The 12,808-nt window shown below is 36.8% G+C and overlaps 1 protein-coding gene across 4 annotated transcripts in view; it reads left to right on the top strand.

Annotated features, from left to right (window-relative positions):
* LOC120537073 (CD9 antigen-like) overlaps positions 1-12,808 on the top strand; it is a 112,946-nt gene that overhangs the window by 25,157 nt on the left and 74,981 nt on the right. For 3 of the 4 annotated variants that reach the window (XM_039765709.1, XM_039765707.1, XM_039765708.1), the window contains exons 2-3: positions 10,697-10,799; positions 12,305-12,402. In XM_039765709.1, the coding sequence (XP_039621643.1) occupies positions 10,697-10,799; positions 12,305-12,402 (201 nt within the window). Of the gene's footprint in view, positions 1-6,743; positions 6,892-10,696; positions 10,800-12,304; positions 12,403-12,808 lie in introns of those variants that run through there. The other variant, XM_039765710.1, reaches the window with a different exon arrangement.

Genomic DNA, 12,808 nt, shown 5'->3' with positions numbered 1-12,808 from the left:
CACATACAAATACAGTATACATACAATACAATATGCATTAAGATGCTTAGTTGCTAAACTCTGAGTCTGTGCAGAAGTAGAATATAAAAGAACAATAAGCAATAAAAACCTTGTAAGAAGTGAGTTTAATATGTAAGGAAACACCCAATTCAGTTAATAAATGACAGGAATTATGTGTTCTGTACGCTTGGTGTATATGAGCACTCCAGCAGCGGCATTTACTCAAACCCACCGTATAATAACTCTGTGCTAATATTTGTCTTTCATACCAACTTTTTGCCAAGTTTCTTTCTTTCAATTAATCAACTTTATATCACCCTGAATACTGATATAATTAATGTCTTGTTCTACCCCCTTTACATAGGACCATGGTTGTTAAAGCACATAGTACCTCAGGCTTTTGATTAACTGTTTCAACACATTTTTTAATTGTATGAGTCTTTGTGTTTTCCTTGCTCATTTCTTTTTCACAATATGACATTTCTTTCTTTTTATGTCTTCAACATTACATCACCTCTGAGTACATCGTTCATTCCTTTTTTTTTTAATACTGGGAGATTACATACATATTATCAACAACTTATCTTTACCAACATACAGAGCATAGAGATAATAGATGAAGGATATATGCAAGTTTATAGGCAGAGTATTATAGATGAAAGACAATAACAAAACAACACAAAACAATACAATACAATACAATACAGTTTATTTTATATAGCCCAAAATCACACAGGAAGTGTCGCAATCTGCTTTAACAGGCCCTGCCTCTTGACAGCCCCCAAGCATTGGGGAAAAATTCCCCAAAAAAAACTTGTAGGGGAAAATGGAAGAAACCTTGGGAAAGGCAGTTCAAAGAGAGATCCCTTTCCAGGTAGGTTGGGCGTGCAGTGGGTGTTAAAAGTAGGGGGTCAATACAATACAATACAATACACAGAACCGAACAAATCCTCAATACAGTATAAAAATAAAAATTTTAGATGTATGGAGCAGAATTTAACAGTAGATGATATCACATAATAAGATTTGGATATTTTTAGAGTCCTGGAGACTTCATCCATCAAGCTGCCTCCCCCATCTGGCCATTCCACGGCTGAAACAGTGCTGGGCCACCCAATCCGATGAAAGAACCTCTCTTTCCCATGATTCCTGTGATCCTCCATCAGGGATGACTTTACCATAGGCAGGCAAAACAACTTGGCAGGTGGGCCATGGCACCAAGTGCCACATTTGAGTACCGAGAACAGAAACAGAATAGGTGAAGGTTAGTATCCAATTATAACTATCATGTTACTTATGTTTTTGTGCTAATGACTAACAACAGAGATGCAGTCTGTATAGTTAATCAGCAGCTCTAGTCAAGATATGCTAAACTGAAGTAGTGAGTCTTCAGCCAGGATTTAAAGGCTGGGACCGAAGGGGCATCTCTTATAGAAGCAGGAAGACCATTCCACAGTTTAGGGGCCTTGTAACTAAAAGCTCGACCTCCCACTGTTATTTTATTAATCCTTAGAATCATAAGCAGACCGGCATCTTGAGATCTTAATGTGCGCTCAGGTTTGTAAGTCATGATAAGTTCAGACAAGTAAGCTGGACCTCGGCCATTTAATGCTTTATACGTTAAAAGGAGGATTTTGAAATCTGCCCTAAACTTAAATGGGAGCCAGTGTAAGGATTTAAGAACTGGAGTTATGTGTTCATATTTTCTTGTTCTTGTAATAATTCTTGCAGCCGCATTTTGGATTAACTGGAGGCTGTATTGAGAACAATTTGAACAGCAAGTGGACACTGCATTGCAGTAGTCAATCCTACTAAAGATAAATACATGAATTAATTTCTCAGAATCCTGTTTATTTAGAAAGCGCCTTAATTTCCTAACATTTTTAAGACAGAAGAAACATGTTTTGGACAACTTTGTAATATGTGCTTTAAATGACATGCTAGAGTCAAAGATAACTCCTAGATTGTGGGCTGATTCAGTAAAATTAATTGGGATTCCAACTGAGTTAAATGATGACAAAATATTGTTGTGATCAGCATCATTCCCTCCAACAATTAACATCTCTGTTTTATCTGTATTTAAAGACAAGTAGTTCTCTCATTCATCCACTCCTTTAATTCACTAACACAACTAATTAAAGACAACATCTGAGAAACTTCATTTGATCTAAATGAAAGGTATAACTGGGTGTCATCTGCATACGAGTGAAAATTAGCATCATGTTTCCTAATGAGAGAGCCCAGTGGAAGTATGTAAAGTGAAAACAGTAAAGGTCCCAGTACTGAGCCCTTCCGGGACACCATATTGAACTTCTGTGTATAATGATGGAGTACTGTCAGCACATTTCTGTACATATTGGAATCTATAGAAAAAGGCACATAACTTATGAATTTTATCTGTTGCCAAAGATCTTTTTGTCTCTTACAGAAAAAGGCACTTAGTTTATGAATTCTGATCATGTAATTCATGAGTTCAATATGGATAAGTTCTTAAGCTAGTTATTAAGCTTCTCGTGTTTACACCTGTGGCATTCATTTGCACACAGCTATCTCTGCTTTGGCTTATCCAACCCGACACACAGAGTTCTTTCTCTCTCTGTATGCATGAGTATGTGAGATGTGGCTCTGGACTTTCTTTCTGGATTCAGGATGAGAAACGCATAATGGCCAGAACTTATCCTTCACAAGATTATTACCTTTTGAGTGCAGTGGCACCATTACCATAATACATTAGTTGGCTTTATCCAACTTGTTATATTATAATTAATAATTCTTGGAATCAAAGTAGTTCCACTTGCAATTTGAGATAAGCAATGCTTTGTTCCTTTCCTGACACATGGAAGAATCTTCAGCACACTTTCATGCTTTGTTCGGGACCTCATCTCCTTTTTAACATGGTCATACAGTACGTTCTGGTTGTGAGAGGTACTACACTTTCTATTGAATGTTTTTACACACACAGTGTCTTCATTTGCTAGCAAAGTTGTGCCTGTTGGGTCGGTTAGTGATCAGTCTGCCCCCCGTCGTTAACAAGGTGAAAGCATGGTCTATTGAATACAGTCTTCCTCTGTTCAGGCACTTGCTATCTTAGCAAGGTTTGGATTAATTGCATCCCAAGTCCAACTCCTGTTCTAGACAGTATTCCAACTGTTGTAGAATAGAAAAGATTGCTCTGACTTCGTTATGGCCACACTCTAAGTACTAGGGTCTGCTATACAGCAGAAGTTATGGCCAGGTTCAAGCTGTGAACTGATTGAAGTAAGCAATGAGTTATGGTCTTGACAAGACTTTTTAAAAGAGAAAAACAGAGGTCTTGACATTGACTTCTGGGGTGCACATAAGACCATCCTTTTAGGTTGACCATTGGTGCAAAGTTCTGCCTCTCAAGGTTGTCAGTCCTAGAATTATGGACCTTTGTTAAACTTGGGTATCAGGCTTATACCTCTGAAACATATCCCTGAGTGGCCCCTTCAGGCAAACTGAGACTTTTTAAGTGGCATTAAGAATGTTGTGTTCTCTCCATAGCAAAAAAATGAATAATGTTAATCTGCCCTACAATGGGATCCTCAATTGATACTTCCTCAGGATATGGTGCCAATGTGTGCAAAATTCATACTCAGGTTATCACTATAATGGTGGACTACACACATTTCAGTTGTCACTTATTTGACCACCAGAGGTTCATGTGCTTCACTAGTTCTGGGTATATTGCAGTCTGCTGAGTGTTTTAACAGGCCAGCAAACAGGGAGTTCCAATAGTTAAGTAATGAATGTTTCTGTATTTTTGATATTAATGTAATGGGCAAATATGAACAATGTGCGAAGATAATAAGAAGTGGTTTTGATAAGTGAGCTTATATGAAATAGCAATTTAAATAAGCTGTGGAATCATATTGGGGTGCTGCGTTCCTTCCCTTACACACAGAAAATACCCACTGCATTCTATCTACCTATTTCTGCCTGTGGTCTATAGCAGGTCCTACCCCTATGATGTGCAGAGAAAAATGTACATTGGCAACTGGACAGTACCATCTCAAGTGAATGGGTAAGCAATTGCTGCCAGAGTGTGGTAGATCCTCCATATGTACCACTCTTAGGGAGCAGCTCTGTAGAGGAAAGAATATAGACAATAACATCCATCAACCAACCCACTATATCCTAACTTACAGGGTCATGGGGGTCCCAGCCAACACAGGGCACATGGCAGGAAACAAACTCCAGGCAGGGCACCAGCCCACCGCAGGGCACACACACACACGGGACAATTTAAAATCGCCAATGCAACTAACCTGCATGTCTTTGCACTGTGCGAGGAAACCGGAGTACTTGGGGGAAACCCACACAAACACGGGGAGAACATGCAAACTCCATGCAGGGAAGAGCCGGGAAGCGAACTTGGGTCTCCTAACTCCAAGGCAGCAGTGCTACCCACTGCGCCACCGTGCCACCAGACAATAACATTTTGTCAGTTAAATGTATTCAACCCAGCAGGAAGCAGTGAAGTGTTTATCTGTCAAATAAATCTGACCTCTCTATTGCCTATTTTGAAGAACAGGAAACGCAACAATTAACATTGGTTTCTAGACCATACATTTACTGTATTTGGATATAAATGTAATGGGAAGCAAGTCTAAAATTCAAATGCTTCTTCACTTTGGACTGGGTTCTATTTTTTGGCCTGAGAGTGTTTTTACGGAGGTGGTTTATTTAACAATATTTTATCAATATTTTCAGGCAACTTGACATGTGGATCATGCGACACAAATAACATGACATTTTTTCATGGACTTTTTAATATTGTTTGCTGATGTCTAGTATCAGCCACCATATACAACTGCTAACGTTACAAATGTATCTCAGCTTTGAATGAAAATATGAGATTAAAGAAATCTACAAAGTAACATATAAAAAATATTTTTGAGTGAAGTATTCATTTAAAATGTATTTATCTTAAATTTTCTAGTGGTTGACATTTTAATAGTTTTATTATTATAGGATTTAGATAAGATAGAACCTGTTCCAGAGCGCATATACACCTCAGATTCTTATAGGATTCTATTTATTTAACTGAAGCTTTGGTGCACAAATCAAATTGGGAAGTGGTTCTTTTCTGTGTTGAAAATAATAGTAATTTATTTACGAAATCTACCGCAAGGGACAAATTTATCTATCTAGAGAGATATAGATATTTGGCTTTTTGCAGAAAATCAATCAATCAATAAAAATACATTAATAGATTTACTATATTATGACAAACAAAAAACCCACAAATCTATACCAGAAAAGCTAAAAGTGGAGGATACTAGAAAAATGAAAAGAAAACTTATGACTTGTCAGTTACAGTCCCACTGAGATATTATGCAGGTGTATTCCCATTGGTATAAAGGTGGCTCAGTAGCATTTCTTGATACACGTCTGCTGAATAATTTGCTGGGTGAAAGTGCTGAGTGTTAGTGTGTCAGAGAGGGAATGTATAGTATTGTTCATAATTGCAGTCAACTTTGGGCATTTGAAAACTGAGCCTACTTTTTTTAATCAGGTTGTTGATTTGGTGGGCCTCTCTTGAAGTGATGTTCCTGGCCCAGCACACCAGTGTACAAAATCAAACTTTCCATCATAGAGTTATAGAACATAATGTATAAAGGATGTCAACACCCACATTAAAGGAACACATTTTCCTAAGAAAGATTTTGCTGTGCCCTTTCTTATATTATTCCTCAGTGTTATGAGGGCAGTCCAGCCTGTCATTAATTTGGACACCTAGGTACTTGCAGCAATCTCTACACCTTGAATACTGGCCAGGGGCCTAAAGGCTCTTTGCTGCAGTAAAAATCAATAGCCAGTTTATTAATGTTGCTGATGTTAACTTACACTTTTTTCTGCACCAAGAAAGAAAGTCCTCCAACTGACACCTATACACCATCTTGCCCACCTTATCAGTACACCCAATAAGGGCAGAATCATAAGAGAATTTCTGCAAGTGACATGACCTGGTGCAGTAGTTATAGTCTGAGGTGTGTGAAGTGAAGAGAAAAGGAGACAGGACTGTTCGTTGTGGTGCTCCAGTGTTGTTCACATTCGTACCAGTGACACTGTCTTTCAGTCTCACAGACAATTACTTCAGATTTTTTCTTGGAGTACCAAGAAATGTGTCCAGGCCATTTTTGAAAATCTTTGTAGAATAAGCCATACTTGATGTCTTTTCACACTTGCTTTACTTTACTCAATGAAATGTCAAAGACATGCAGGCATACAGGTTACAACTGCTTTTCAAATTTAACACATACCAAAAATTGAATATTATATTGCATAGTTAATCAAATTCTTTTATCTAAATACAAAGCTACTGAAATATGTCTACAAAATAAAGCAAAAATTATTGAAATTTACCAGATTGTAATATGATCTGTGAAAATCATTGTGGTTACTGATATTATTAATGTCAAATTTATATCATTGTTATGCATAAATGATACATTTTCACACTTTAAGGATTCTTTATTCTTTGTTACCAGTTAACATTCAGGATAAATTTAAGCGCAGAAGCACCACAAACCCTACCTTTAAATACTTAGCACACACTTGTTGTGCATACCTACAGCAGATATACAGGGTGAACAAACTCTTACATGTATAATGGGCTACCTGGCAAAGAATTCCTTAAGTTTTGATTAAGATGACAACACTGTGAGGAACATGTTTTTGGATTTCTTCATTGTTTTCAGTACCATCCAGTGATCCCTGTTATGGTGAAAGTCAGCGATATGCAGGTGGATGAGCCTACGGTGTCCTGGATAACAGATAATCTGTTGGTCAAGCCAGACTGGCATCCTGTCCTGGGATTGTTTCTGCCTTCCACCTGAAGTTTTCTGCCCTATGAATCTGCCTTGGGTAAGTGAGTTCGGAAGATAGATGTATGGATTTTTCTGGGGACAAACACTCTTTCATTCTTTTATGTTTGGCCTCAGCTAAAAGTGATATCTTTCAGCACACATTCAGGCAATGAAAAGTAAACAGCCACACTTTACAAAAAGTGGCACTTAGTTGGACTTTAATGTCTGGAATAAGATAGCTGACAAGGATCTGAGAGATAGCAATTCTTCACAATCTACAGAACAAGCACTTCTAGTCCTTGGACTAAACAAGCACACCCCCACTTGCTCTGCAAAACCAACACAGGCAGTGATTCCTACACATTATGTCCCTACTGGGCTGCAGAACATGAACTCAAGACCCCATCTCATGTAGAGAGTGAAAAGCAACCATTTTAGCCAGCAGAAGACTCTTTTAGCATGAAACCAACTGATTTGCTGACTATGAGGGGGCGTCTTCTTCCACTTCCTTTTAAGCTTCGTTTCACAAGGTCACAGGCTTTCCCCACTGGCTGCAAAGGGTCTTGTTTAAAAGAAAGTGTCGGACATTAGCTACAGTGACACAGAAGTGCTGCAAGATATGGTACCTGTTGTTTTTATCTTGTTCAAGTGCTATTTAAAAGCAGTTGACCAAAAAGTGATGTTCCTACAATACATGTCTTTAACTGGGACATTCAGGAGTATTCTGATTAAGAGACTTAAGAGTCTGACCACATTTATGTTTTTTTCTGAAATCAGTCTGATTGCTAGTGTCCATTTAAAAAAAAAAACAGGTGTCATTTCTTATTGTTTCTGACATTAGTCAGTCAGATGTAAACTCCAGTGATGCAGAAACACTGCAGGACATGGTGCCTGCTGTATAAATCATCTTATTCAAGTGTTGTTTACAAACGTAGCCTAAAAAGTTATGCATTTACAATATACTGTTATATTTCAGCCAGGGTTTTTGACTTATGTCTATTTTGCTATAATTTTAATGTTTACATTGTTGATTATTGAATTTCTTTAAGTTTATGCATATTTTATTATGTGCCATGTATTTTGTGGGTGCTCCCTTGGGAGGTGGGGCCACCTGCCTATCACCATGAAGGGACTTCCTGCAGCCTTTTAAAGATGGGGGAAACCCAGAGTTACTTGTAATTCAGTTTAAATGTGCTTGGAATCTGGTGTGTGATTTATCTGCTTACTGTAGTTTAAAGGAGTTTAGGGCCATTTTGCTTTGCTTTTTCACTTCACTTTCTGGATTCTCTTTTAAGACTTATTTGCCTGGATTGCTGTGTGTCTTCAGGCAACTAATTTTTGAGGAATAAATCATTTTATTTATATTAAATATAAATACAAATAAATCATTTTATTTTTGTTACTACCCAGTTTTTGACAATTTTTCCCACCAATTTTCATTTTCAGCAATTAATGGGACACAAGTGTTTCAGAACTCTCAGGTTCATAACATATACATCCTTGAGTATTTTGATTAAGAAACTGTTGAGTCTTGCTCCTTACCATGTTTATCTGTTTTTCTGCAGGCGGTCTCTGATTACTTGCATATATTTTAAAAATCATTTATTTCATATAGTTTCTGACTTATAGTAGAACATATCTTATTTTACATCCTGAATATTTTTTTCTGTAAACTTGTCATGCTAGCTGTAATGAAATAATACCACTTGGGGACAAGAGGCCGTGCTGTTGTTAAGGGAATTTCTCTTTCCACCACAGTTCTGCAAAAAAGAGGATGTCTATCCCCACCCACATCACCCTGAGTTGGCCATACCCCTTCTGCCTGAATGCCATAAAAACAGGCATCCCCCAGAAGTTGTTGTTCATTTATACAAAGCAAAGCTTTCTAAAGCCCAAATCACTGTAATGTACTGATTACTTATATTTCATTAGTTATAACATGCTGCACTCAGTTACACATGTCCCTCTGTATTTTTTCAAAGGTTTATGTAAAGAAGTAAATAACCTCCCAACAGTAACATGGACTGCTATGGAGGTACTTAAAGATTTGTAAATTATAGTGGAAGAAGTACTACTTTGATTAATTTAGCTGAAATCTATCATCTTCTGAACCAGAAAATATCTATCCTGGAGTGCTTAAGGAGGTTGGTGAGAACATATAGTGTCCATCATATTGTTTGAGACAAAGACACATTTTTCCTTCATTTATTCCTCTGCTCCACAGTTAAAAATTACATATCAAAACAATTCAGATGTCTTTAAAGTGCACATTGCTGACTTTAAGTGTACTTGCATATATTTCAGTCACATCATGTAGAAATGACAACACTTTTTTATAGAGGATTCTCCCATTTCCTGGCTCCATAATGTCTGGGATATAGCAACGGCAGGTGTATTAAAGCAGTCATATTTAGTACTCTGTCACATGTCCCATGAAGTCTGCGTTTCGTAGACATCACCAGGTGCTGAATATCTTCTCTGGTGATGCCCTGCTAAGCCTCTAATGCATCCATCTTCAGTTACTGCTTACTTCTGGGGGCTTGTCGGTTGAATTTAAATCGGGTGACTGGCTTGGCCATTCAAGAATTTTTAGCTTTGAAAAACTCCTGTGTTGCCTTACCAGTATGTTTGGGATCATAATCTTATTGTAGTGAGCATAGGTTTAGATGGTAAGATTATGTTTCACTAATATGCTGGTAACATTGGAGAACAAAGGGTTGTGGTATGAGGAACTTTTTCAGAATTAATCAGCATTAAAAGTGATGTCTTTCAGGGATCTCTCCTGGGGCTGCTTCTGTTTTTAATGTACATAAATGATCAGGTTATGAATATAAACAACAAGTTTGCAGATGATACTAAACTAGGAGGAAATACAGATAATATAGAATCAGCTGAATCATTACATGGGGACCCGGATAACATACAGGCTTGTTCAGATTTGTGGTAGATGAAATGTAATGTAGGTAAATGTAAAGCAGTAGGTGTGAATGCAGAATGAGAGGTTTGAAACTAGAAATTAGCTTTTATGACAAGAACTTGGGAATCGTAGTGGGTTTGTCTCTTATCAACATACAGACAGTGTACAAAAGCAATCAAAATGCTAATAGGATGTTAGGTTATTTATCGCAACATGTGAAGTATAAGTCAAGGGAGTTTATGCTTAAGTAATTCACTAGTGAGGCCTCACCAGGAGTACTATGTTCAGTTTTGGTCTTCATATTATAGAAAAGACACAGTAGCACTAGCTGAAATTCAAGAGAAAAGCAACCAAGTTTGATTCTGGAAGTGAGAGGCATGAGCTATGAGGACAGACTAGAGAACTTGAACCTTTTCATTTTAAGCATACAGAGATTTAAAGGCCATTACATTAAAATAAACTCTTCAACAAGAACATAGGGGCTTATTTTAAATCTTGAAATCTTGAAATTTGAAAAGCAATTTTTTCATAAATGGTACAAAGATTTTCTTCACATAAAGATCCATAGACACATGAAATAAGTTACCAAACAGTGTAGTACAAAATAATTCTTTAGGCACCTTAACATCTCAATGTAAGATATACTTATTTAATTTATTTATTTAATTTAAAGAGTTAGACATATAGGTGAGTGAATTACTAAGCAGTATGGTAGAGAGAAGTTTGTTGGGCTGAATGTCCCATTCTCATCAAAGTTTTTCTAACTTTTTTATGTACTAATACCTTGGTAATTGCTCAATTACTATAGTATACTAGAGTGCATTGTGTTAACTTTATTATTTCTAAGTTTAAAAAGTAGATTTGTATTTTTAAAATAAAATAACAATCTTCCAAATATTTAAATAACTGACATCTGTAATGAAAGTAATTCTTTATTATTTTCTAGGTAGCTGGCCTTGTCCTGGGCGGCCTGGGTATATGGCTGAGGCTGAGTTCATTGACACGTGGACTGTTTGATGTCAATCTAGACACTAAGCAATTTGTAATTGGTAAGTCCTGTAGGCTCAAAGGTTAGCCTGTGGCACAAAGAGGAACCTGTTACCTTAAGTCTTGCTTGCTTTCTCTCATATCCTTTTTCTAGGAGTAGGGTATTCTTACATAAGTGTGGTTTTAAATTAGAACATATAGGTGTTTATGAAAAATAAAGCTGTTAATTATTTATTGTGGCAACACTTGCTTAACTATATTGTAATTTCCAAAAACTTGTCTTGGCAGATAAAGTCCATTAATTAGAGCTGTTTGTCTAACAACGCTTAAGGTATGGGTCTGCTAATAGAGTAGAGTCCCTTCCCAAGTAAAAGCATCTTAATGGAGTACTCCACTCAAAAACTGTTTTTTTAACTGTTAGTTACCCAAGAGAAATGGCAAAAGAAAAACAAATCCCATGTTTTTATGGAGAATAGAGATAGCAATGTTCCTGACATACAATGGGGACCAATGCAGAACAAACAGCAAACAATTTCCAAACTTCACTGAAAAAAATCTCAATTTACATGTGTCATATAATCCATATTTCAGATATCCAGCTATATACTCATCACATTCCACACACTTGTATTTTTACTGACATATTGTTAAATAAATCACTTCATGAAAATCCTCTCCTGAACAGCTGGGAAGCATGTGCAAACAGTATTTAGTTTTTAAATTGAAGACCCACCCCTTACGGGCTTATTTCTTGGTCAGTAAACCACAATGTCATATTTGTGGGTGTTTTGATGAGGAGTGTCAGACATGATGAAAAGAATGAGGCTTCAAAAGTCCCAAAAGGTAAGCCAGGGCCCTCAACAGTCTGCCCAGATATGGCTTTACCCTGGGCAACCACCACCTGCAGGCTTCTTCTTATGCTGCCCAAAACTGGAAGCTGGCTTTGAAACTTCAAAATGCAATCAAAGTCCAAAAGCATGTTACAAGGGAGAGAAAACCATAACACTTTACCTCACAGAGACAATCCAGACAGGAGTCCTTATAAACTGAGGAATTATTAACAAAAAAAAAATGACAAAAGAGCAAACAAAGATTTCCCTAAAAGGTAAAACAAAGGCAAACAAGTCCCAAAATACAATTCAGTGAGCCCAAACCAACAATACAAAAAAGATTTCAGTAAGCCGAAATAATTATATGCAAAGTAATACTGACAAAACTCGCCAAAAACCAATGACCTACTGCTGGTTCCTTCTCTCTGACCTCAAAAAAAAGGCAGAGAGAGGACCCACCAGCAGTGATGTCATGGTGGCTCACCACCTGAGGTTCCACCCACAATTCACAAACAGCTGTATATTTAAAGATATACTGTAGATCAAAATAAATGATTAACAAATACAAGAGAAGTGACAAAAAATATGAAATATAATGTTTGAAAGACGCCAAAAGCAATGATAAAACTGAAAATGAATACAGTAACTTGCAATATTTGGTGCATGCTGTTGAAGTTTTAATTAAAAAATAACCACTGTTTGTGTTACACTTGTTTTTCTCCATTCTTCTTTACCAGCTATCATTCTGCTGATTGCTGTTGGACTAACACTGTTGTGCTTCTCAATTTCCTCATTATGTGGTGCATGTGCTGAATCTTTAGAGGGCATCTATGTTGTAAGTTTCCATTTGATTTAATTTCTTTGTGGTTAGCTTTTTAAAGAACTGCATGCCTTATTTCCTTTTTATTAACACAGTTATGAACTGAAAAGGTTCAGTTATGCTGTGGATGTTTTTATGCATTTGTAAAAGGAAGTAATTTATTATTTTTGGACATTTACTATATGCAATAAATCTTATGCAATATCTCACTTAATCAGCATAGAAACAATGGAGATTCTTTAGAAAAGTATTCAGAAATTAATCACAACGACTTCAACGACTTTTTTAAGGTTCTGTAAATGGTTCTCTTTGGCAATGTTATTTCATTATGGCCATTTCTTTCTAACTCTGATAATGTATAGTGTTTCTTAGTGGGCCAAAATGAAAACGCTTACTTCTAAACTGTTGCAAAGCTTCTTTG

The sequence above is a fragment of the Polypterus senegalus genome, chromosome 10, assembly GCF_016835505.1.
Source record: "Polypterus senegalus isolate Bchr_013 chromosome 10, ASM1683550v1, whole genome shotgun sequence".
Taxonomy (NCBI): domain Eukaryota; kingdom Metazoa; phylum Chordata; class Cladistia; order Polypteriformes; family Polypteridae; genus Polypterus; species Polypterus senegalus.
The sequence above is the reverse complement of the archived record's forward strand: the minus strand, read 5'-3'. Positions and strand labels throughout refer to the sequence as shown.